Source organism: Parasteatoda tepidariorum, chromosome 1 (assembly GCF_043381705.1).
Source record: "Parasteatoda tepidariorum isolate YZ-2023 chromosome 1, CAS_Ptep_4.0, whole genome shotgun sequence".
Lineage (NCBI taxonomy): Eukaryota > Metazoa > Arthropoda > Arachnida > Araneae > Theridiidae > Parasteatoda > Parasteatoda tepidariorum.
In genome coordinates, this window is record NC_092204.1 from 77813218 (window position 1) to 77841198 (window position 27981).

A 27981-nucleotide genomic window follows, 5' to 3' on the forward strand; every position below is an offset into this window, starting at 1 on the left:
GCTGTTTAGAAATAAATTTAATAATTTGGAATGATTTTCTTCCTACACTGTTTTGTTAAAAAATTATTTATATGAAAAGAGCTTTGTAAGATAGCCACTAACATTTCTGTGTATCAGCGCAAATTACATTTTGCAAAACTAAAAAGTAATACATATTTTTTAAAGGTATGAGTTTAAAAATAACAAAAACTTTTTTTATAAATTATAAACTGGTTAAATGCTCAAAAAATTATAAACTGGTTAAATGCTCAAAAATATTGAATTCTAACAAGTTCAATCCATAGAAACACAAAATCGACAGAAAATGATTCTTTCTTTAAAACGATATTTTATAAATAAAATACTACAATATTTTATACAATAAAAAAGGGAAGATTTTTTTTATTGCATGGTTATAATGAATAAAATTATTTTAATCCTGTAATTTAGATGTTTAAATAATATTTTCATTTATGTAGAACATAAATCAGTGTAATGAAATTATATAATAATATTTTGAAAGAAAATAAATTGATAAATTTGAGTATAAGAAATAATTTTATTTTACAGAATAATTTATTTATGGTATAGTAATGTATCATTATCTGATTACATATATTTTGCACAAGGTGTCATCAGCCACTGACAGTGCCTTTTGTTTGTCCCTGTAAACAACAATATGCTATTAATGTAAGCAAAGTAATACACACAACATATAAAAAAACATTCTAGCTTTTATTTAATTATTCCAAAAATATGTTCTCATTCACTTTAACACTTTTGAAAATTGAAAGCTTTAAAAAATTAAAAACATTATTTCATGAAAAGAAATTAATTAACTTGGTTCAATTACATTAATATTCCTGTTTTTTTTCTTCTTTTTAACATAGCTAATTTATTTGCACTATTATAGTTTTTTTTTTTAAAGAAAATTTCTTAAAGCTGAATAAGCCTAGTGAAATGTAAGAATTGTTTTGATTACGATTTTTGAATGTCGATAAAATAAACTTCAGGTAATAAAAGAAAGATCACTTAGTAATAAAATAAATTCATAACACAGTTACAAAAATTATTCTGAAAAAAAAAATAATAATAATTCCCTTTTATACTTTATTACACAATTGATTGAGTTCAACACAGTTTCACAAATTTGAGTGATATTATACATAACATTTTGATATTCTGGTGCAAGATTGAACAATTTTTTAGCAGCATACAGGCAGATAAAAACAAATAGAATGTTCATAATTTATGTATGAAGATTTATTGCAAAAAATATATTCAAATAAAGTGAGAATGATCACTCTATAATAAATGTGATAAATCAAAATGTCTAACTTTTTGGTATGCAAATAAGTAAAGCTGAGATATCTTAAAACCAGGAAAAAATATTAATTATATAGATTAAGTAATTGAAAATAAGAAAAACATTGAGTTTCAGTGAATGTGTGTAATTAATAAAATGAAAAATATTAATTAATTAAATATCAATTTTACACATACAAAAGAAAGGAAAAAATGTAAAGACAGGGAAATTAAAAAAAGTAAATAAATTAAAAAAAAATTGTTTTTGAGAAATTTTTTTTATCATCAAAATATCAAGTATTTACATATGCATACCCTCCAAGATTATTCATCCAGTCATTGCTATTATAGCAGATTGTAAAATAGATAATTATTGTAAAGTAGATATTGAATTGCACCTTACATAAATTTAAATATAAAAGATTTAGGTAGATGAATTACATAAAAACATAAGTTAAATGGGTATAACCTAAAACTTGACAAAACTTAATTTGTGGATGATCTTTCAGCAATGCCATTTTGATAAATCAAAATTGCCAGTAGCTAGCCCTTATCTTAGTTAATCAATAAGTTTTTAGTACTATTATACAAGTTTCTGAAACATACAATACATAAAATTATGAAGGGTGCAATTATTTTTAAAACATCAGTAATTTGTCGTTAAAATATTTCCTTAAAATAGAAAGCAATCGTTAAATTTTTATAAATGTTGATATAGACAACATTGAAATGGGCTGAAAATTTATCATTTCTGAGTTTTGGTTAATAACTTAATATAAGAGTCTCAGTTAATGGTAAAACTTAATTTATGGCAAATTAGTGAATGAACCTAGTAATTATACATAAAAGTATTAAAAAGGGTATATGACAGACAGTGGGAAAAATGATTTAGATTTGTAACAAAAGGACCATTAAATAGAGTTAATATTCTAATTAATATCTCAGTTTAGTCTAGATTGGAGGAAAAGAAGAAAGGTTAAACAGAAAAAAAAAGTTTTTAAAGGAGGAAAAAATTCTTTTTAACAGGACTCCGGAAAAATTTAAAATTTTAGATTTTCGGAATTTTATTTAAATATTTAGCCAGAATATAACTTATTGATTTGCAGATATGAACATCAGGGATAAAATAGTTAGTAATAACCTGAAAAAAAAAGGCAATGGTAACACGAGGAAATCATACATACCCTGAGATTACAAAATCTAAAATTCGATTATCATGCCCAGTCCATTTTTTATCCATCTGTGCAGTGCGAGCATCATATCTTTCAATATTACCAAAACTGGCAATATAAACTAATGGTTGATCTTCATCACACACTAATTTAACAATTGGAGCCTATCATAACACAATTTCAAAAATAGTATGTTAGAAAGAAAGAAGAAATAGCAAATTTTAAAGAATTTAAATTTACAATATGAATTAAGAGTATAGTACGTTTGAAACTAATATTCTTTTTAAAATGATGTTTATGTTCAAACTGTAAGCATTAATAATGGCAGTTAAATAAGATGCAGAAAAGTGGTGTATTTTTAACATATACAGGGATGAGATTAGCCAAAAGGCAAAAAAGCTGAATTTCCACGATCATAAATTTTACGCAAGCGCAACCCTTTGATAATAAATTCCAGACAGTTTAAGGTAATAAATAATGTGTTGACATACAATTTTGTACTAATCTATTATTATATAAATGATTACATTGCTACTTAACATTTAGTGAAAATAAAAATTACCAATTGAAAAAATAAAGCTGGAAATTATAATTTTCCTCAGTTCACATAAGAGACAATTATTACTTGAAAAACTACCTGGTTTAGCAAATTAAAACTACTGAGAATATACATTAATATTTCATTTCTTTTAATAAATACTGTTATGTGATTTATAGCAAATATATCAGTAATATTACTTTTTAAATTATATTGGGAAAGAGCCTCATTTCCATTCCTAGCAATTTGGTTAATGCACAAATTGGAATGAGCACCATAGCTAAGAGCAATAGCAGAAGAAACTCTAGACATTTCCTCCAGGATGATAATATGGTCCAAAAATCCCTGACCTGAACCTCCATATTTTTCTAAAATCAATTAATTTAAATGAACAAATTTAAAAAAAAAATGATACATTCAATTGTGCCTCATAAATTTACTTTAATGCTTACCAGGTACTGTTATTCCATGAAATCCTAAGCTTCCCAGCTTTTGAAAAAATTCCTGATAAATAGTTCGGAATTTTAGTGAATAGATAAATCAACCAAAATAATTACAAAAATATTAAATAAACATATTTATTCATTACAAACTTAACAATCATAATCAATCAATGTAAGTATAAAGCAGCTATAAAATTGTTCTAAAAGTAGTGAACATTTTCTTAATTATAACAATATTTAACAAATCAAAGAAATTAAAAATTTAGTTTTTCAAATATATCTAAGTAATTAATGTAAAATAAATAATTATCTAATGCAATCTAGATAGAATTTTTAGAAATTACTAATTACAGTATTTACATTATTTATGCTCAATTTATAAATTTATGTTGAAGTGCATATAAATGAAAATCCATTATAAGTAATTAACTTTTTTCTAAATTACTTTTTAAGAATACATATAACAGAAGTTATTGTTATCATTATTTTATTATTTTTTTTAAATAGCTAACGAAACACATCTGTTCACTTTTTTTCCTTTCTGGGACAAATTTGAATTCCAATGAAAGAACATTTTGAGGCTACCCTACTTTCCCATGCCCAATGTGTTAAAACTTGAATATTGTGCAGGCACAATAATTTTAATCAGTTAGAAAGACAAAACTTGAAGAGAAAAAAATACTGTGTTTTAAAAAGTTTAAACAATCTAAATATTTTATTAATTTTAATGAATTTTCTTATTTATTAATAAGTCTTAGAATATTTCTTCAGAAGTATAGGTGCTAGTAGTACACTTTAGGATCAGGATCATGACAAGTTACAGAAACTTGTAAATTTCTAAAATTTAAATCTTTATACTTGTGGCTGTTACAAGTGTTTTCATTCAATATATAAACTTTTGATATGACTTATACCCTGCAGCAGGATTTTTTCGAACTTTCCGAGACAATTCTCTCTAGTACTAATACCTTTCTGAGAGACATTTTTAATAGTAGCAAATATATTTGTGACTAATTTAAAATAACACAAGTGCTTTCTGTTTATAAAAAGAAAAAAAAAGCCTCAATTCATAGAACAGTATATAATTTTTTTTAATTATAAATGTAAGTTTTTATTTATTTTTTAATCTACACATAAAAGAATACGTATTCTAATACTATTGGCGATATTCTCCTGTTCTAAAAAAATATTTGTATAGTTAATGTTTTTAAAATTTTTGCTGTTTGGAAATATTTTTTTATATTAATCTGAAATTCCAGATAAAACCAGCAAATGTGAAATTTCTTACTATCAAAAGAAAGTAGGAAAAAAAAAATCGCAAGCGTACGCGAAAAAGCTATTTTTTAAATAAAACTCTGCAGAAAGAGGAAAAAAGTTCTGTGGAAAAAAGTATTTCAAAAACTTCTGCAGATAAAAAAAANTATATATATATATAGAGAGAGAGAGAGAGAGAGAGAGAGAGATCTAAGCAATTTTTTTAGTGCTCCTCACCTTACTATTCTATTGAATATTTTGCTTTGGGTATATTGATACAATATGAGAAAGCACTTCTTTTTGCGGATATAATCGCATGAGCTGATGTTGAGATTATATCTCTTCACTATTTTGTTTTCCAGCTTTTTAATATTATTTAAAAATATTCTATTTTTATATTTTTTCTTCTTCTCTTGTCATTAATTTTTAATATTTTCCATGTTTTCTCGATATTTTTAATTTTGCATAATTTAATGTCAGTGTTATATTAAATTATTTTTAATTTATAATGAAATCTTTAAATTTTTTTTTTAAAAGTTTCTTAGTAACAATATAAAAACATGAACTTTTTAACTTTTTGAGCATTCAAAATTGCATAGTGTACATGCAACAATACATACACTAACAGAAACAAGTGATCTGAGTACAAATGTTGAAACATCGAATATTCTTAAATTGCCATCATTTGTTCCAACAGCTAAAAGTGTATGCCTGCAAAGTATAAGATTATTAAAACATATTGGTATAATTGCTAGTTAATTAATAAACTAAGTAACATTTTTATCAGCTTAGATACACAGAAAAAAATTCTCATAATAAGTCAAAACTAAATGCTTACTGATAGGAGAAATTGAAATTTTCTAACTCAAGCAAAATGCAAACGAAACAAATAACAAAAATACACTTTCTCTCAATAAAAATACTTTTTTCAATGGATTTGCATTTTTGACTATCAGAATATGATGGGGGGGGGGATAATTATAAGGAAAATAAAATTCCAATAGTTAAAACAGACGAGCTGTCTCAAAGACAGATTTTAAACTGAATAAATTTTTTTTTCACACAAGAATACACATGCAGAAAATAATTTTTAACCAATTTCTTTTATTGTTTTTATTTAATGAAAGTTGAAATATATTGAATTGCAAGATATACAAATATTTACACAATTATAAACTATGTAAATCTGCATGCCAAAATACAAAATTTGTGCGAAATTGGTTCAACAGTTTCTGAGCTATAAAATTAAATAAATAATAATAAAATAAATAAAAAATTCTTAGTACCATATTTTCCAGATTGTGACTAACCTCATATTTCGATGAACAAAAAACAAAATCCGTCATCTTTATTAATAGTTTACACTAATTAAGATTTGAGAGCTACTTTAAACCATTAGTTAGACACTTATTTAATGAAAATATAATCATTAAAACAAAAGTGTTTCAGGATAATACCTTTATTAATGTGTACTATGTACAGTTTACCTATGAGGCTTATTTAGGATAAATAAATAAAAAATTAAATCAGACAAAATATAATACGAAAAAAAAGTTGATATATCATCGATTTTATTAAGGTAAATAATCTTTTTTTAGTAAGAGGAACTATTTGATATGAGATTAACATGTTAGATAATATAATAGATGAAAAATGTTTTAATTATCTTGGAATGATGTATTGTTACTAGCAACAAGCATTTATTATGACTTTACTAGCATTTATTATGAATAGATTTTTTTATAAATTTAGATACTATAATAATATATATAGAATAAATAAAATTTTGAAAAATCTGATGGTGAATGATGGAATAATTTTAGTTTTGCAGTTATTTTTATACACCCTCAAAAAATGAAAACTTGAAAAATAGTGAGAAAATTAGGGAAAAAAAAGCCCTTAATAGAACGAAAAATAGCAAAAAGCATTCCCGCAACAGCTTGAGTGAGCCAGGGAATTCCATGAAGATTAAGGTTTCACAATTTCATAACCAACAGCATGATTGTGACAATGTGGTCAGCATTGTGCACAGACTGCCTTTACTTCACAGACAAGCTGGTACCCATCGATATAAAGCTGGGTGGGTTTTAAGTTGCCACTGGGGATGGAACCCCAGTTCTTCACAATGACAGTTCAGACTTGTATACATATATTATAAATATATATTACATTATAAATACATATGATATTATGAATATATATTATATTATAAATATATATTATATCAAAATATATTATATAGACAAAGAAAAAAAAAGAGAGAAAATTATGGATTTAAGGATTTTGTATGATGTAACCATTTGTCATGCAAAAACATTTACTGGGATTACAAATACAGTAGAACCATTATTGCAACTTTAAGCGCACTTGTAAACCTACAATGTACTTAAAGATGCATGCTTGCAATTGAAATCACCATTTGCACATTTTTTTGAATAACTTAAAAACCATTTTAGTAATTGAATTTACATTATTTCTGATACTTCATTTCAAAATTGTCCTTGAGTCACATTTTCTAACTTACGCTATTTTAGAGAGTTACACTCAAGTGTCTGCTTGTAAGCAAAAACGTGACTTTGAAAAAAAAAAAGAGTTAAAATTAAATTTTTAAAATGCAAACTTAATAAAATAAAATTCCGTCATACCCTTGTAAAAAGCCGATTCCTTCAATTGATTCTTTATCTTCATCGGACAGAGAACACTGTAATGTCTTTAACACCTAAATCAGAGTTAGGTGCATTTAAAACATATTACCAAATTAAAAAATATATGCATGGATATAAAATAATGTACGACATACTTCAAGATTACATTGCAAAAAGTATATACCAAAAAAAAAAAAATAAAATAAATAAAATAAAATAAAAGAGATTTATCAAAAATTATTATTTGAATTTCTTTTCGCTGTACCACTACTTACTCTACAGTTAGTTGACCTAATAATTTTAGCAGTACCATCTTCAGAACCAGTAGCAATTAAAGAACCATCTGAACTGCATGTAATACAATTTACGTTGCTTTCATGAGCTTCTTTCCCTAAAAACATTAAAAAGGATTAATTACTGAAATTTATATATTTAAAGTGATAGTTACAATTTTATAACATACATAAAAATGCATTCCAAAATAAGAAAAGGAATTGCATTTTAAACAGTTATCCAGTCACTATATAAATATGGTGAAGAAAATATACAAATATAAAAACTTAATTCTTAATAAACATCAGAAACATGTTTTACACAAAACAAAGCCTATTTATGGACAAGGGAAAATATACAAATGTTCAAAAATTAACCACTTCATGTAAATATTATTATCATAAAAATATTTTACCTGTAACAGAGCCAATTAATTGTACATTTTCAGTATCCCAAACTTTTATAGAGCCTTCCATATAGCCTACAGCACACTTAGTACCTTAAAAAAATTTTTTTATATTGTATTTTCAAATCTAATTTCATATCTGTTTAAATATTAGAAAAACACTGTAATAGCAAATAAAGTAAATTACTAAAAGTAAATATTGTTATTGTAGAGCACACATAAATATAGCATGTTTTCTTAAGACAATTTGATGTGAGATTCTCAATAGATGACAGTCCTAGTCCTACCTCTCTACAAAACTTTTGGAGGCAAGAGTTGTCACCAATACTGTGAGCAAATAAAATCGACAGAGTCATATATTATGAAATAAATGAAAATTAACCCAATTAACTGCACGACAGTAATAGCATTTATCCATGTGAAACTTATTTATTCTAAGACAAGGGAAGAAATTGGAAAAAAAAAGAAAGAAACAAGACAAAATGGAAGAAACTAAATATGACCAATTCAATTGTTCAGCAATATGAATTATAAGAGTAGCTTAGATTTAAATTTTCTTTTTTCTTCCATATTTTAGTTTTACTTAGAATTTTAAAATCTATCAATCATATTATTTAAGATATTTTTTAGTATTTACATTGAACAACATTTGATTCCAGAAATGTGTCATTTGTTAATTAAAACTTGATTAAGATAATTTAACAGTTCTTTATATAATTATAAAATTAGTTCTACTATACTCATTTACATAAAATAATAAAGAACTAGAGTTATTTCAAATTAATGAAACTTATTTTTCTTTCCAGATTTTAATTATTTCAAAAAGTTTAGAATATAATGCTATTTTATAAATAAGACTGCAATTATAAACTGATAAAAAAAGTTGCACAAATATTTGATGTCATTTTTTAGAAAGTGTTTCTTCCATTTGGGTTGAAGGAAACATTTTATTTTTATGGCAATTTTTTCCATGACTTTTTCCACTGTGGAAGAAATTTGCCACCCCTGCTGGGTAGCACATAAATGCATCATGATTCTGCTATAAAAACTTTTTCCTTTGTAAAGAGGTAAAAGGAGAAGACCCAGATGTAGGTGGATGGAATCATAGGAAAACTTGTTTCTTGCTGTCTAGAAAAGGAACTGGTGGTGTACAAATGCCAAAAATAAAATGCAGTGGAAAAGAATACCAAGGGATGCATTGACCAGAATGTCAAGCCAAATATGATGAGTTTAGCAAACAATATTTTGCATTACAAGTTTTTTAAAGACAAAACATTTTTATGTATACAAATCACATCAACTTTTAATGTAAGAAATATTAAGTCCTCCTTTATGAAACCTCTTAAAAAATGTTTTAAGAATAAGATATTTATAATAAATTTTTTTAAAAAAGAAAAGCAGTTTTAATGTTTATAAGTCCCATAATAAACAGTTTAATTATTAGCAGTTATTAATAAAAAGTTCAAAAATTTAACATACCATTATCAAATAATTTGCCACAAGAACTTCCAGATCCACTTGTTTGAAATAAGCTACAGATATCATCTCCAGGCACACTCCACTTCCAACAACTTCCATCAATTGTACCAGCAAAAAGTATATTTGCTGTAGGGTGCCACTCTGTCCACTAGATATACGCATAAAAATATATTTAATTACTTTATTCATTGAAAGAAAGAAAAAGCAGTAAAAACAACAATACAATAATCACTCTTACAGCTCTTAACTACTGTTGGAAAGTATACAGTCACAATTACATACAATTTAACATTTGTATAATACTTCTATAAAGAGTAAATTTAATTAAAAAAATTATACATTCAATTAAAATCTTACCATTAATAAACTGAATTAATCTTTCCTTTCAACATGAGTCTAAAAATTATTGTATTCTTGCTATGCAATGTTATTGTATCAATGGTTTTAATAATGATTTTGTTTTGTTGTAAGAACTTAAAATGAAGTCATCAGTTCTAACTTACAGTGATTTCTGTAGCATCAAAATTCCACACTTTTGTTCCACTAGCCACATCAAAAACTTGTACTACTCCATCCATATCAGCAGTCACAACAAGAGAATCATCATGATTGAAATGAACGGATATTACTGATTCAGTATGACCTAACAAAGTTAAAGGAAGAAAAAAAAAATTACATGTTCGAATTCACGAAGACATATAACAATGATATGCTAAAGATAATAGGAAACATAAATAAAGGGAATGATATGGAAAATATGAGCGTTGTAAATTTAACAGCATTTTTGTTCTTAATTGTAGCAAAACCCGTAAGATTCCTGTTCTAGAAGCCATAAGTTTCCTGTTCTAGAAACCGTATTTTTCCTGTTCCAGAGATCAAAACTATCTTTTTTTTAAAAATTATTAACATACATTCAAAAATATATTTTGCTACAAAACCATAAATATTATCTACAAGCCGTGGTGGTTCAGGGGATAGAGCACCCGCCCTCAAATAAGGTGCCTCGGCCTTGAATCCCAGCTGCAACACAAATGGGCATTAGTTCCATTTTCTTTTGAATTTTATTCAAAAGTACAAGGTTACGGAGCTGAACAATGATAGTTGTAAACTCAGAAATGAGCCGTTTGTTCAACGCCGGTTATAAAATAAAATATTCGGTACAACTATCATCTAAATAAAAAATTTGGATGATAAAAATGTATCTATTTCTGTAGCACTATTTCAGTTCTCTTTCACTACATCAGCTTAGAAAAATTATTCTGTCCTTGATATTAATATTTACTTCCACCAACCAAAAGGACATTTAGTTTCTTTATTTACAATTTTAGTACGGGACTGCATTAAGTACACATACTATTTTTGAAGAAGAGACTTAAATGATTTTTTAAGCTAACTCTCAGAGCAAATATCACATCAAGAAAATACCTATCATACATAAAAACATAATAGATTGTTTAGGGCACAGCGGTTTTGTTCGTTTGAAAGTTCTCAGTGTTCCATTTAGATAATTTCAGTGGTGAAAAATTGATTAAAATTGATTAAAGTAAGATATTATTTACATGTATGAAATATAATTATAAGGGAAATATCATTAAGGTTATTGTTTCACTATTCAGTGAAAATATATTTACAGTGAATAGTAACTACTCTTTAGAACACAGTGGTTTCGCTTGTTTGAAAGTTCTCAGTATTACATTTAGTCAGTATTACATTTCAGAGATGAATAACCTTAAAATGGATTAAAGTAAGAAATTTACATTTGGGAAATATAATTACAAGGAAAATATCATAAGGTTATTGCTTTACTATTAAGTATAAATATATTTATAAAACATATACATTTTTTATACATAAAAGAAAATTATTGATAAAAAAAGATAAACAAAAATCTTTACCAGGACATTCAAATTTAACAACACCAGTTCCTGTATACCATACATAAGCTTTTTCATCCTGTCCACCAGTAACAGCAAGACTGCCAGTTTTATCAAAACTGCAGCATAATACAGAATCTGAATTGAATAAAACAAAAATAATATTTAATAATAAGTAAATGAATTTTGAAATACAATACAAATGAAAGTAAAAGACAAAATTCAATGAAACGAATAAAAATTAAAAGTATTGGAAATTTTTGCAAAAGAAATAATCAAATTACATCAGGCTGTGTAGTCAAATCTTTCAACAAAAAATAAGCACCTTTTAAGTACTTTTCAAGCGCTCAAAAAATATTTTTAAGCACTATATACATTAACAAAATGCAAAATAATTTTCAAAGACTTCAGTTGATCATGAGAAAATAACTAGTTTCTGACAAAGAACTTTTTTCTTGATTATATTAGTCGTTATAAAATGATCAAGAGATTTTTCGGATTGATATCAGATGGTGGAAATTGAGAATATCTTGTAAAATGCAGCAGAGTTGCACATGAGAAGGCAATCTCACCAAACCTAGCTCAGTAGACGCACATACAGACTTGCAAGTATTTTATCAAGCATGTAAAATGATTGGCGCTTTCAAATGCTATGGACCGACGGTACGCCGAAATGAATTGTGAAAACGTTGAATAGAACAATGCGAAAAGCATGCTTTTGCATAATACATGTCGAAAATCGACATGGGAATGAAAAAAAAATCTCATTTTTGAAAAGGGAAAATAAAGCACTTTTTCAAAACATCCAATGAAAAATGCACCTTTAAGAACTTTTAAATCACGAAAATTGAAAATAAGCACCTTGAAGCACTTTTTAAAAACGCTATGTAACCAAGTACATGAGAAAACCTTACATCATTTGTTTTTAAATACAGCTTGTTTTCTAAAATAACCACCATAATACTAATTTAGTTAACTATTTCAGTTTTGTGCAACTTATTGAAAAATATAATTTTGACAATGCACATGAAAATATCATTTTGGAACAATAGGTTTCTTTGTAATTGTGGTTTAATATTTTCTTATACATTTTCACACAGTTTGTGTATTCATATCTCATTTCAATGCAGTACAAATTAGACATTTTAAGTTAATATTGTTGAAAATTAATCAATATAAAGTACTAAAAATTTTCTGAATTAACTAGATAGTAGCTGTTACATTAGGAGAGGTGGATGGAAAAATTAAAACGGGAAAAACAAATTGAAACAAGCAAAATAAATAAATAATATAAAATAGCTTTAAAAACTCATGTTAGTTAAGTTCAGTTTTGTTTGATAACCTTTTAATTAAAGATGATATATATGTTTGACGTTATGTTATTATACAATGAATAAAAACTGAAACAATAAAAATGTACAAGTGTGTTTGTCTTGTAAAATGAAAACTTTGATACTTAAACTCTAATAATATCAAAAGAAAAAAAATAAATTTACGAAATAAAATTAAAAATTTGCATTTACACAACATCAAAAATAAAATATAATAAAAACATTTATAAATAATAACTATGTTGATGTAGGATGCATTGCAAATTTCAACATAAAGTTACTATAACTTATGTTGATATAATTCAAATGAAAAAAGACATTGAAGACAAACTCATAAAATAAAAGCATTTTTAAGATTTTATTATTATAAGCTATAGAAATTTCTTATATACAATGGTCTCATCTCTAGATAACAGATCTTTCTTTTTTTTTTTTGGTAATATGCCTAAAACTTTTTGTTTAAATTTCATGTTGCATATTTTTAATATAGTTCATTCCAAAAAAATAATAATAATTTAAATGTTCAATGCCTATAATTTAGAATAACAAAAAAAAAGTTCAGAATCATTAAATTAGACCAAAGTTGTGTTACAAGGATTGGGGTGTACAGTCTAAACTTTTTAAGAGATGCATGTGTGTAACAGTTTTAAAATTCCATTTGTAAGAGTTTCAACAATTGTTCTTAGCGTAATGCTTAAGATTTATCTTATATTCCTAAGACATTTTCTAAAAATCTTTAAAAATAAGTTCTATCCCATTTAGGCTGATGTAATAAAAATGAGCATCAACATATAAATAAAAAACATGTACCTGTATGTGAGGTAAACGTTAATGCTGAATCATCTACTAATTCTAGTTCATCAGGTAAAAACTCATATTCCAGCTCATTTGGATCTAAAAAAGTAACAACAGTTTTAAAAATAAAATACACATGGCTATATACATATATTTGAAGACAGCCTAAATAAATAATCTTTCTACAGAGATAATATATGATTTTTCTTCATAACATGAATACTAGCAGAGTTTCTCAAGTAAAACAAAAAATATAAAATTATAAGATGAAAATAACATTTAAAATGTTATTTTTGAGCAAGTTGAGAGAAAACTGAAAATCTGAAACATAAAAAACTAAAAATTTTTTTTTGTCAGATATTACCTTTAAGAAATGAAAAATTCTAGTTTTATTTTATTACTGCCCTTAATGTTCTAAATCAATTAAATATGAGCTTTTGCATAGAATACCTTAGTCTTCAAATCGATATCATACTTGTTAAGATGAAATTATTTTTAAAATTTTCTTAAACTAAGCAATTGGAATATAGGTATAACAACACTTGTTTACCAACAATGGCAAAGACTGCTTAGATAAAAATATAAGCAGATATTTTGAATATTCTATGCTTGGTTAATGAAGATGATAAATTTCACTGTTAAGTATTTTTGCTACGTCATGTTTGTTACTTGAAAGTTCTTGAAAAATATTTCTCGAGTTTTGCCTGATTCTTAAAAGCATCAATTTGCTGTGGTATACACAGTAATGCAGCATAACAAGAGCACAAAATAAAATTAGAGCTTAATGTGCATGAATAAAACTTAATAAGTGTGAAAAAAAAGTTAGATTACTTCGTCACAAAATCGATATTACTTTAAGTATTTACTAGCGCAAACAATCAAACATACATACAGGGTTCCCACTCTATAATGAGATTGAAATTCAAGGACTTTCCAGGACTTTTCAAGGACCTCAACAAAATTTTCAAGGACCTTAATNAAAATTTTCGTTAAAATTTTTTTTGGTAACGAAAGAAAAAGATCGAGAATTTTCATTCCTTCTTAGGCTTTAAATTTCCTCCCAGTTTTTTGGACAAAATTTTCCTTTCTCTTATTTTTTTAAGCTCATTTTAAATCCCCAGAGATTTAAAGGTGTTTTCTGAGGTGCATAAAGGTAAGTTTTTAATCTAAATGAATTTTAATAATTTTTAGAATTATGTATCATTTCAAAATTATTTTATTAGTGAAGAGATAATTTAAAAATGGCTATGCAACAATATTGAACAAATAACTAAAATAATATTATAACTCATAAGATCTACTTAAGTAGCAGATGAGAAATATACTTTAATAATCCCAATTAATCCTTCAAAAGTTTATAATAGTGAGTATGTTGTAATTTAACCATTTTTCAGTCAGAGTCATGGTGTTTCTCACTAAAAAAATATTTCATTTTAGATAGGGATAATAGAACAAAGATTTCTATGGGATTTGGCATTCCTCCATAGGAATGGAATGCAACAGGTAAAATATTTAAATTTCAGTAAATAACAGTAATTATTTAAAAAAAAAAATTCTTTAAAATACAGATTAAATCTCAAATTACCATCCTCAATGACATCATCCAAATCTTCCAGAATAGGGGGTGGTGGTGGTGTATTACAAGGCATAACCTGATAAACAGATGGCAAATTATTAAAATAAAATAATTAAAATAAATGACTATGAACAAAATCATAAATTTCATCAAATATACTGTAAAAAATAAATAAAAATGTGAAAAACCTGTAGCAATCTACCCTTACTAGCTTATAAAGTGGTCATACAATGTAAAAAACTGAGAAAACATTGCTACAGTCAACTGGGATTACTTTGCACAGCTTTAAACGGCTAGTAAAATTTTTCTGTACTTCTTTAACAGAAGAAATAATTTCTTGCTTTGGTATTAGGCTTAAAAAATCAATATAGTGTTTAAACCCCCCCCCCCAATTTTCTCTTCAGTAAAAAAAAAAAACAAAAAAAACAGGGTGAGCAAAGAAACCCTTATATTGAGAGAAACTTTGCCCACAAGATGTTTCCAAGCGACTGTCTCTTAAGTCAACTTTCAGCAAACAATTCTTTGCAGGATGTAAAATGAGAAAAAATAAGCTTGAAAAGAAAAATATTTATACCAGATTCTTCTTAAATTTTTAGATTCCAATTATAGGGTAAGACGGAGTAAAGTGGATAACATAAAATCAAACCATTAAATTTATTCGGCTGAAAATTTTGATGTATTTTACATACATTGGATTTATTAAGACCAAACATTAGGCAAAACTGATCTATTTTGTTTGATTGTTTTCTAACAGTAACCCTTAAAAAAATTTATTTTTTGTTGATACATGCACTTTACCATAGAGTGGAGGAAAGTGGGTATAGCTCTAAAATTAGTATATATTCCACTAAAAAACAAATGTAAATATTTTTTTAGAAATAAAAACGTTTTTAAATAAATGTATTATGATTATATTTAAAAAAAAAAAGAAATGCTAAAAACTTATTATTTATAACAGAGATGTATTTTTATTGAATTTAGTTACTTTAAGGAAATTGTTTTGTTTTCCATGAAAAAACTGCCATATGAAGACAGAAACTTGTGTGAAAACTCATCTTTATCTTTAAATATGCTCATTAAGTTGTACAATTATGCTATTTTGAAAATTCTATTAATTGTATAACACATCTGTTACATTGTTATTCTCCCTATTATTCTTCTCTTTAAAAGTAAATTATTTTTTTAGCTTGCTCATTATAAAATATATATTAGATACTTATTAAAACTAAAATCTCTATCATACAACATTTAGCTAAGCCCAACCATGTACCCACTTCACCAAACCTCAGAAAACAATTCATGTAATAGATATAATTGTAAAATTTATTCTTAAAAATTTCTATATAGATGTCCCTCTACCAGTTAGAAGTAAAATTAAGCTTTTCACAGTTTTTAATGAACTTATAAGTTCAACTGCTTAAGCTACCATAAGTTGATCATAAATAGATAACTTTATAAGTTGATAAAAAACAAATAATTTGTAAACATTAAATCTTTTTATAAGTTTCTAAAACTGAAATAAAAAAACTTGCCTCAATCCTAATAAATGTCTCTAAAAATATTAAATAAATTATCTCAACTTATCAACAGAAAATAAATGTTTTTTAATATATATATACCCACTTTATCCCATTGTAATCCTTAAATTTTAAGCATACAAGTAACTATAAGTAGAAATAATTTTCTTAAAAAAAGGGAGAAAATATATGTTGGTATATAATTCAATGTCAACTGTCCTCTAAAGTCATCTTTCAGAAAAAAGTTCCTTTCCAGGATGTAAAAAAAAAAACTTGAGAATAGTTGATAATTAAATATTTATTTTAAGTTCTTATTAAATTGTTAGAGCCTAATTATAAAATTTTAATAAGTAACTATAAATAGAAATAATTAAATAAAAAGGAGAAAATATATGTTGGTACATAATGCAAAGTCAATTGTTCTCTGAATAAACTTTTAGGTAATGATTCCGTAGCTGGATGTAAAATAAGAAAAAATAAACTTGAGAACAGTTGAATACAAGATTCTTCTTAAATTGATAGATTAAAGATAGATAGAATTGAAACTCTTCCTAAGGGTCAAAAAACAGAACACACATAGAATGTGTGTTTATAACATTATTTATATTGTGTATGCTTATTAAAAACAGTATTTATTTAAGGTACTATTGTATTATAAGTGTTAAAACCCACACATCCACATACTTCACTTATTTTGATATTTCATACAAAGTAGTTTTTTTAAAATCATTTCGAAGTTTGTAGAATTAATGCTTGATATTTAGAATCATTTCTAAAATTGGATTCCGTAACAATAGCTAATGTTAGAGCAATCATTACTTTAAATACCCACTTTTACAAAATATATAATTTGCAAACAAACTAATCGCTTCAATATTTTCAGTTCAATTTATTTATCTCACATTGATAAAAATTGTCTATTCTCAAGCTAAAGATCCAAAATAGTTAAATTACTAAGAAAACTGTTGAATTTTTCTTTGAAGTGTATATGGAATATGAAACATGTGTAGAGAAATGAAACATATGTAGAGTAATTTTCTAGAAAGATGAAGTACCTGCATTGAAGCAGGCACTTCAACTTTAAGAAAAACTTCTGCAGAAACATTAATACAAATAATATGTACAGAGACAAAGAATATCATGATAATAAATATTTTTGTAAGTCAACTTAATTTCTACATTTGATAGAAAAAAACTCAACGTCTCAATCAATTTGACATGCTCAATTAATGCTTAATTATAACACCCAACCCTTTTTTTTATATTAGTTAAGTGGTACATGGGAAAAAGAAAATTCACACATGCAGGAAACTACGTTTTATTTTTTAAAAGTCCCAGCAGAAGTTGAGCATAAAACGTCTTATGAGTATAACAACTATACAGAACAGAATTAAAACAAGTAAAAAAATGTAAATTTCTACTTTAATTACTTAAAATTTGTTGTCAATTACCGCTTTCAGCGCAATACTTGCAACTTGATTAATGTTTACAAAATTTTAGAGGGTGAAGTTGTAGTAATTGTTCATAGTAATAGAAGTCAAAGTAAACGTAAATTAAGTAATACGTCACTAATGATCTTTCATAGATACATTCTTATGAGAACTTAAAAGTTAGTTTGCCTTCACATATTCGTTTTTAAATGAACCCTTATTAATTTGGATTATTCCGGAACATTTTCACAGAATGCGGTTTTCGCACTTCCGATAGTCATCGAAGGGAAAATATTTTCCCGAGTAAAACTCACCAATCAGATTCTCCATTTTTCTACGTGGTGGTCGGAAATGCGAGAGATGAGAGAGATTGGCGATCGCAACACTCGAATACGCCATCTGGGGAGAGACCAGTTACATGCCTTTATTAGCCCTTCTCCCTTCCCTCTCCTCCTCTTTTCAGTTGTACAGGAATGTAGTACGATATTTACCCTTTTTATCATATTTTTCCTTTTTATTTAATAAAAATATTTTTTAATATTTTCGTGATACTTTTCTTTAGAACTACGTTTAATGTAGTTTTCAGTTCCACATAGTTTTCCAACTTAGAAGATTTTAATCTATATGAAAATCAAGAGAGAAACTAACGTACTCTATGACTTTCCACACGCTAATGGGGAAAACATGCAAAGTATTGCCAAAATAGGTAGAGAGTTCTGCTCTACGTCACCTGTAGCACATTTCGATCGCCAATTGTCCCTTCTCACTGCCTGTGATTTTTTCACATGTGAATGAGAAATAGATCGTTGAAAAATATTTATCCGTTCACATGTGAAAGACAAAATCGCATGCGGCTAGAATGGCCCTTTTTGCCAGCTGTGGATAAGCTGTAGCACAATGCGAGCAGGCAGGGTTTCCTAACAGTGTAGGTTTGAATGCTTATGTTTGTTTCATAAATATAAGGGGATTTCCGAAGCAAAGAGTTCAACTGGTCTATTACGTAAAAAGTTTTGAGTTGTGTGTGTTTGAGAAAGGAGAAACCTCTTCGCACGCTTCAGAACCGGTGTTTGTTCATATTTAGAACATAGATATGATATTTTGATTATCAATTAACTTAACTACGTTAGTTGATTAGTTATCTATCGTCATTGATGTGGTTTGGTAGTTAAGTTTGTAATAGAGCTACACTAATGGACTATTTACGACGCGTTGGGATTCATCCGTAATGATGATTTGAAAACAATGGTAGTGCAAGCACGCACTTCATCACCGTAATTTAGATAGGTGGGAAGTAAACCTCACCTCGCCCAACATTACCCTACCACCCTTGTGTACGTGGACTTTTCTAGCCCTGAAGCAGTCAAAGACATTACACTAATGTGCATTTCGCATTGTAGGGTATTGTTTTTAATATTAGGCGAAACACTAAATGTATCCAACAGATGCGAGTGAATGTTTAGACTCAAGTGGAAGTGCATGCGAAAGTTGGATTTGCATATGAGTGCTATGGCATATATGATGGGAATCTGTTGCAGTGTGTATGGCTCCTTAAGAACTTTTCTCCCTGCTAGTTAAAAATTTGCAGTTTAAGGAGACCTGATTCTTGGAATGAATTCACCAATCAGGTTTTTAATTGCATGCGAATTATTCGCATGTCGTGAGAATGTTCCCTGAATGCAGAAATCAGGAATAAGATACTGATTAAATACCCTTAAGCTGTACAACGGGGAATCGAAATCCGGCCTAAGCACTAGCGGAAAAAGCTACACATCAACTAGGTGACTTTCAGTGGGAATGGCATTTGAAGATGTATAGAAGTCCTTTTTGGATTTAAGCTTTAATGAGAACATTTCAATTTGTTCTGCATTTTTTTTTTAAATTGAGATTTTAAAATTATTTGGTGGTATACAGCAATCATGGGAGGAATTCTTACATTTATTTCATTACGACACTGACAGTGATTAAAAATTTGTTCATACTAAACTATACTACTGTAAAACAGTATATGTTACATTTCCGGAAGTTCTTAGGTTTAGAAGTAACAGAAATATTGCTGTAATTTTTTCGATGAATCTTTCTTGTAAATATATATTTTTTTCTTTTCTTTTTATGGACCTTGGGAAACTTACTTTATAGGCGACTCTCATTTTTCATTCATAGATGCTCGTATGTTTGTATTTCTAAAAATGTAATTTGTCTCATTATTACAAAATGATTTATTATTTGAATTCAGCGCACCAAAAGGAGTTTACATGTACTAAATAACAAACATAGTAGTCAAACTCGCTTATAACGAACACAAAAGGACAACAGGACTTTCGGATTTCAGCTGAACTAATTAATATAATGTTTCTTTCCTTGCCAATTTATTGCAATTTTTCCACATGTGTCAAATTATTTATCATTATTTTATGCAATACGGAAAAATACATAAATTGTTTTTTTTTATTTATTATTATTTTTTTTTTACTGTACCATTTGTTCTGAAAGACACATTTATTGAAAATAGAAGTAGAGGAATTGATGACTTTACTAAATAATAATAAAGTAATAATATAACTGTGTTTAAGTCCGCAAAATTAAGCTATTTAAGAGTAATATTGTATTGTAGAGAAGTTAAAAAAGAACTGTGAGAAAGTTATGAAATAAAAATTATATTCCTCGCTGTCAATCTAGGAAATACGATAAATTTATGCATCTCTCTATGTATATACAGAAAAAAAGTTGCAATCACAATTATTTCAGAAAATTTTCATTGTCACATTTGATAGAATTTTAAGAAAAGTGCTCTAATAACATTCCGTTATGAAACGTCATTGATACGGACATTAGCTTTCGAGTTATTTTGTGTCAATAATTAAATTTTTTTTTTATGTGACAATTTTTGTGTCAATATTAAATATTTCTCTGCACCGCGGGATTCAGTTTAGCGAACACTACTTGAGTAAATTTATGATATTTTGCAGCTATTTTCTTTTATGCCTGAAGTTGTAAAACGTGTTTCTTTTTTACTCAAATACAAATTAGAATTAGTAGAGAAGGTGTTACCTTTGAAGTTTCGCTATTTCTAAAAGGATATTTATTGTAAAGAAAAAACTATTCATGGATGGTTGACAGTGTAAATTTAAGCGCAGATGGCGCTAGGGGTCAAAATGCGTCGTAAGATTTCCGACCAACTGAATTTTAAGAATAAATTTGAAAAAAAAAAGAAAAAAAAAGACAATTCAATATTATTATACTTGCAGTGTTTTCAATATAACGCGTTTTTTTAATGTAACTTTCAACGAAATAAACAACGGATGTAAACAATGAATTCGGAAGACTCTGCGAGCTTGCTATGATGCTAATCAAAAAATAATAAACGGTGTTATCTTACACAAATTTATCCAAATCAGAGATAACACTCAAAACATGACTCATCTTACACTTTTTTTTATGCAGTGATATTAATTTTGTTAAATTTGGTTTAGGCTCAGGACCTGTTAGAATTTATAAATTACAGAAAACTCTTATGTATGGTAAAATTACGCGTAAATTTTAACACAAATCACAGTAATAAAACTTCCTAGAATTTTAAGCCTGTTCACACATCGTCTCGTAGGCATAACATAAGCGGAAGGATACACTGGAAGTTTTATAAATTTCTTTCGGATTTAGGAAGCGTGTTATTGTTTATATTCAGTCAACCATCCATAGTATGATAATTATTTGTATTCATATACTTTTACGCCTGAAGATAGTAGGACTATGACTGGTTCGCCTATATGAGCCTACTGTTTTAAGGTCTTTCTCCTGCAGAAACACACGGATTCGCGGGACTTCTAGATGATTTGGAACGTGCAATTTCATTTTGATTTGCTGTCAGTTAGGATAACTACCTTCAGTTAACCCGATAGTTACAAAACATTAAAATGAAACTAGTTTAGTGTTCTTTATAATATGATAAAGAACACATAGTCCGAATTTAAAGATTTCTATCTTTATAGCAACATATTATTTAGCATACCCCAATAGTTACAAACATCTGAATTAAAATTTTTTAGATTTTCTATTTATCTCCTAAAAAATGGAACGAATTGAAGACCTCTATCTTGGTGAAAACGTGATATTAAGCTTTGCTGTCAACTAGGCTGATCACCTCTTTATTACCCCAATAATTACAAAATATCGTGATAATTGCAAAATATAGAAATAGTGTTAAAAATTTTATTGGTTTTGTTATTCATAACTTAATTGACATAATTTTAAAAAAATTTCAAACATTATTTAAAAAGTTAAATATTTTACATTCAATGCTTTAACACTTTAAAAAAAAAATGAAGTGGTAAATGTGCCATTCCAAAAACTTTGATTTCTTGTAACAAATTAACGGATTGTTTTTGTTTGTGCATAATGTTATTATCGATAAAATATATAGCAGGAAATTCTTCCAATATTCTTTAAATATTATGCAATAAATGTTAATAATTACTGTAAAACTAATTGTATTAAATGTAATACATAAAATTTGACCTCCTCTTTTTATTATAAATCTAACATGATATATTTTTATCTTGCTCACTCTCAGTTTTCCGATCAATCCAAGATTACGGACAAATCAGAAACAGTTCTTGAGATTAGTATGAACGCGCCCGAAAAATGTATCCCACTAGTCTCAATTAAGCTTTATTTTAATAGTTTGTAATCTGGCAACTTGGTTATGGAAATATTTTTAAATTAAGTAATTCGTAAGCACATGTCCTCTTTCTATCTTTGCCCTTTATATGTTCTTTTTATATTTTATTTTTAATTTCTCTTAAATTTTCATGAAATTTTTACTTGATTAAATTATGTTAACGAATTGGTCTTATTTTATCGCTTTGTTCTTCATCCACTATTGTACGGATATATTTTCCTAAATTAATATGCAATATTAGTATGGAGCACTATTTTTACGGATATAATCATGTTAGCTGTTGACAAGATCGCATCTTTACGTTAATTTTTCTATTTTTAAATTAATTATTATTTTAATTTCTTGATAATTATTTCCCTTTGTGTTTCCATCAGAATTTTCTTTTAAATATATTTATAATTTACCGGTTTTAATTTGCGCACAAGCAACGGATATCAATCCACTCCATTGCTTTGATTCTATCCCCCCCCCCACACTATATTGATAATCTGCCTCCTTGTGGATTGGAGAGGTGAAACGAGTGAGCGAAGCGATCTGAAAAGAATCGCGTAAGCAATTCTGGAGGCTTACGTGAGATATCGAGCAGAAGAGCGGAGTCTATAAATAGTGTTAAAAAATTTTGTGCTTGGATTTTTGAAGCTTATGTGCATTAAATCTTTTGAAACCAATTCGAACAAATAGTGAATTGACATTTCTACTGAAACTTTTTTTTGTCTTGTTTTTGGAATTCATTATTGACTGTCAAAATGCAAGACGCCGACAGCCAAAGAACGCTTTATATTCAGCTGACTGTTATTTTATTATATTTTGCTAAAGAAAAAAAAACATGTTTGTGCTTGTTATTTTAGACAAATATATAACATTGTTGACAATGTTGAAGATGCTTATTTTTCTTGTCTCTGGTGGTAGTAATATTTTTCGGCCAGATGAAATATTAATATAACTCATAATATTATATTTCCTAATAAGATTTATTACAATTACGTAATTATACCTAATAACATGTATTACTATATTAATAAGTATACTTACAATTAATATTAATAATTATTATTTATTATCATAATAAACCCCATACATAATGTTTGGCTTTTCACATAAAATATTTGATAATTAAATATTATTCATTTAAATTCAATTGCACAGCAAAGTTTAAAATATATTTGACGTTAGTGATATAATGTTTTTTGAAAAATGAAAATTTTTAAAATTATTTTTTAATAGCCACATTTCTCCTATATTTATATTGGAAAATTTAGACTAAAAAAATGTGTTAAATTAAATTTTAATTACAAATTTTCTTTAAAATAACAATGTACATTTAACACTTTTAAAAATGTCTAGTCAGAAAAATCAAGTTTGCTTTCGTAGTACTCAACATAATTGACATATAGTTAAAACAGACTTAATTACTTCTTAATATTTTTAATTTTGTTGACTTACTTGTATACTTACTAAGATATCGGTATAATGATTTTAGTCGCTTTAAAAGGCTGAGATGGGATTTTAATCACTTCAAGTTATTTTTGACGAAAATTAAAGCGGAATTCACTTATCTTTATTGAAGGTTTCTCAGTTTTATAATATTAAAATGTTACATTAAAAGCTTCTTAAATTGTAAAAAAAAGTACTAAGTGTTTTGTCCATGGATTTTTGGTTTTTTAATAATATAGTTTTTGTTTTATGTGTGCAACAAAAAGAATTGGTTTACACTCTCTTCTAGCAAATTTCAAAAAGTTTAGCAAACAAAAATCTGTGATATAAGAACTGTACCAAAGACGAAGACCAGCACACAATTTTGCGTGTTAGCTTGTCGTTAAAACAAATCAAATTATGTCGAATCAATGAAAATAAAGTACTAATCAAAAAGCACTATGCTTATTGGCAAAAGTTATTTGTGAAAAAGCTACATTAAATGATAAAAGTACTAATCATTAAAATATTAATGAACATAACAAAGCAGGCCAACATAATCAACAAAGCAACCTATCATAAGAGTACTACTAAATAAAAGTAAATACTATCAACACAATAAGTCATAAAAGTACTTGCTGTCAAATTAATGGATTTTTGTTTTGATTTCCTAAGCTCATAAGAATACAGCGAAAAATACTGGTTCATAATCATGAAGTAAAACGGAAAAGTTTTAGAATCATGAAGTCTGAAATAGCGGAAGTAATCTATTACGCCAATAATAAAAGCGAACACTCAATTTGGCACTAGTGACTTTTAAATTCAGTTTAAATAGATCTAGTGTGGAAATTTCTAATGATGTAAATACTTTTCCTCAAGCATTTTTACTTTTAACTATTCAGATTCAACGTAGTTAAGTTGTGAAGCCTTCTATTCACAGTTCCACAAAAATATATACTAATGTTTGTTGCATAATACTTGAAAACTGATTTTGTTATATTTTGCTGATATATTTACTTGAGCTGATTTCAAATTATAAAATGTTTTGTAATTATGAGACAAATTACACTAACAGAAATATGAACATAACGAGCATCTATGAATTAAAAAAAAGGAGTCACCAGAAAAATAAGCTTCCCAAGGCCCATAAAAAGAAAAGAAAAATAATCTACAGGAAAAATTCATTGCAAATGATACAGTAATATTTTATCTACTTCTCAGCATAAGAATCTTTGGAATTGTAACTGTAAAAAGTTACAATTCCAGCGAGTTCTGTCAGACTGTAAGCAATTTGTGTGAAGTTTTTGCAGTCTACTATCAAAAGAGCATTCCGCCTGGGAATGGAAAGTGATGGCTAAACTGGATTGCTTCATGTGCAAATAACAGGTGTGCAACAACAGCAAAATCGGGATTACTGAGTGGATGGTCAAACCAATCGCAGTGAAATTTTTGTTCACCTCTCATTGACTTCTGCAGCACCAGCGACGAAACTTCTGCAGCTCCCAATGTGTTTTGTAGCATCAGCGACTTCTACATGTTCTGGCACATGAAGAAATTTCTGTTCGCTCATTACCTTTACAAAGACATACAGACATTTGTGACTCAATGGCGCCATTCGCAGACTGAAGAGTTCTATGACATTGGAGTTAAAAAAACTTATCCCATGCAATGACATATGTCACAGTTCTGGTAGTTCTTATTTTGAGAAGTAGCTGAAATTTTGCTGTTTCTGTCTTGAAAATTCTTTCCAAGTAGCTGTTTTTTTCTTTTAATGTTTTTTGTGAGATAGTGAGCAAACTATTAGTAGAATAGCCACATGATTAAACTATGAATAAAATACGAGAATATATGAGAAAAAACTATGAATATACGAAAAAACTATGAATATAAGAACAGTCATATAACTTAGGTTGTTTATGACACTCCGACTCCATTCCCAGACGGAAACCTTTTATGATATTGTAGACCAAATTTATCCCACGCAATGACATGTGTCACAGTTCAGGTAGTTCTTATTTTGATAAGTAGCTGAAATATAGTTGTTTCTGTTACAAGAAATCTTTTCAGATATGTTTCTTTTTATGGATCTAGTGGAGTATACTTTCTGAATGACCTTCATACTATAATGAACGAGTAAATTGTTTGAATATACGACTTAATGAGTAAAGTAAAAAACGAATATCTATATCATTAAAATATGAATAAAATACGTGAATATATGAGCAAAAACTATGAATATACGAATAGAACAGTCCTATAATTTTGACTTAGTTTGTTTGACTTTATTCCATTTTGGAACTCAAAACTAAATCACTGCAATTCTAGAGATTCACTACTTTTTCTTCCATTTAAATATAAATTTTTTAAAAGCTCAGTTTTAAATAGCTTTCGATTTTTTTAAATGAGTAAATTATGAGCAGAATAGCCGTATCATTAAACTATGAATTAACGTGAATATACGAGAATCAACTATGACTATACGAGTAGAATAGTGATATATTTTTGACTTAGGTTGTATGATTTTATTCTATTACGGAACTTAAAATCAAATCACCACTGCAACAATTCTATAGATTCACTACTTATTCTTTCATTTGGATATAAATGTTTTAAAAACTCAGTTTTAAATAGTGTTCCACTTTGTTAATATTTAAAATGAAAAATAGATTTTATAAAGATGTTAAATCTGAAAGTGGAAATCTTCCTTTTTGACATTTTACTAAAACGCAATGAGTAATTTTTTGTGCGCTGACTTCATTTCCCATAACAAAGGAAAGGACATGAGGAACTAAACGAATTAAATGATACGATTTTCTTCTCCTTTTGAACTAACCACCAAACATACTTCAACATCTTTCTTACTTCTCCTATTGTAGTCGTTTTCTAAAATATATAACCGACGAGAAACGGTTCCAAATCATTGAAACGGAACACTTCTCGAATGAGAGGAAGACACAGACCGTTAGCTTTAAGAACCCGATGCTCGTTATTCAATTGGAGTAGCTAGATAGTTTTTAAGAATTACTTAGTATTTCCCTAGAGAAAAGTTACTCGAATCTAGAGAAACTTTTTTGAGTTTTGAACCTAATGAGTTAGCTTTACGTAATGACTCTTGTTCGTAAATTCATTCGGTTTAATCAAATAAATGTGGGGAACGATTACCAAGAAAAGTGTTTGCTTCCTATTTTTGGAATTAAACAGTAAGAAGCAATTTAGCGTGATTATTCCGCTCCAGAATATGCCGACGTGTTGTAATATTGGCTATATTACACAGAATTCTGAGTGTTTTACAAATTAACTACAATTTAAATTAGAAGTCAAATACATTGCTATATTGATACATTGTTGACGCACAGCATATTAGATACGTTTTTATATTTGGAATAAAATATAGTTAAACAATGTCATCATTAATTTTGCGATAAATAAGTTGCTTTTTCATTAATTATAGAGCTTTATGAAAGAATATTATAATGACTATGACTGAATTATGATTATTATTATGACTAAACTATTTTTTAAATAAATTTAGAAAAATCAATTTTGGAAAGTATAGAAACATAAAAAAAAGAAACTGTTTTGAAATGATGCTTTTTCTTTGAAATTCGTCTCATTTGAGAACAAGTTAATCTTCAATGTTATTGTTGTTTAAAACGCTTTCCGTAATTTTTAAATTTTACTTATCACTTCAATTCTTCCTCTAACGGGAATGTGAGAGTTTTTTTAAGGTTATCTAAAATGCGTTCGTCAATATTTTTATTAAGCTTTCTTCTATTCTAACCCTATTTGTTTTAGAGGCTTACAGTTGATTTTAAATATTTTTATGCATGGAAATTGTGATTGTTTTCAAAATAACACTTAACATGTTCTTCAATT

General features: G+C 27.2%; 1 protein-coding gene across 2 annotated transcripts; it reads right to left on the bottom strand.

Annotated features, from left to right (window-relative positions):
• Positions 1–518: 518 nt before the first annotated feature.
• LOC107448571 (angio-associated migratory cell protein) lies at positions 519–18171 on the bottom strand. Of its 2 annotated transcripts, none has more exons than XM_016063931.4 (12): positions 18039–18171; positions 15080–15146; positions 13510–13593; positions 11390–11506; positions 9998–10137; positions 9495–9642; positions 8025–8108; positions 7612–7727; positions 7337–7410; positions 5312–5402; positions 2469–2620; positions 519–644 (listed from the first exon to the last, which is right to left on the bottom strand). In XM_016063931.4, the coding sequence occupies exons 2-12, from the start codon at positions 15141–15143 to the stop codon at positions 581–583; spliced, it is 1134 nt and encodes a 377-aa protein (XP_015919417.1). In that variant the 5' UTR covers positions 15144–15146; positions 18039–18171; the 3' UTR covers positions 519–580. The 2 variants fall into 2 exon arrangements, with proteins under 2 accessions (XP_015919417.1, XP_015919347.1); XM_016063861.4 differs by having other exon boundaries at positions 18018–18159.
• Between the last annotated feature and the right edge of the window lie 9810 nt (positions 18172–27981).

What these genes read in the sequence shown, in the direction of transcription:
- LOC107448571 (XM_016063931.4), bottom strand. Translation starts at nt 15,143, where the DNA reads ATGCCTTGTAATACACCACCACCACCCCCTATTCTGGAAGATTTGGAT. An exon ending in ATTAATTGGCTCTGTTACAG is followed by an intron (nt 7,728 to 8,024) that starts GTAAAATATTTT and finishes TAATGTTTTTAG; the next exon opens with GGAAAGAAGCTCATGAAAGC. An exon ending in TTAGATTTTGTAATCTCAGG is followed by an intron (nt 645 to 2,468) that starts GTATGTATGATT and finishes TGTTGTTTACAG; the next exon opens with GGACAAACAAAAGGCACTGT.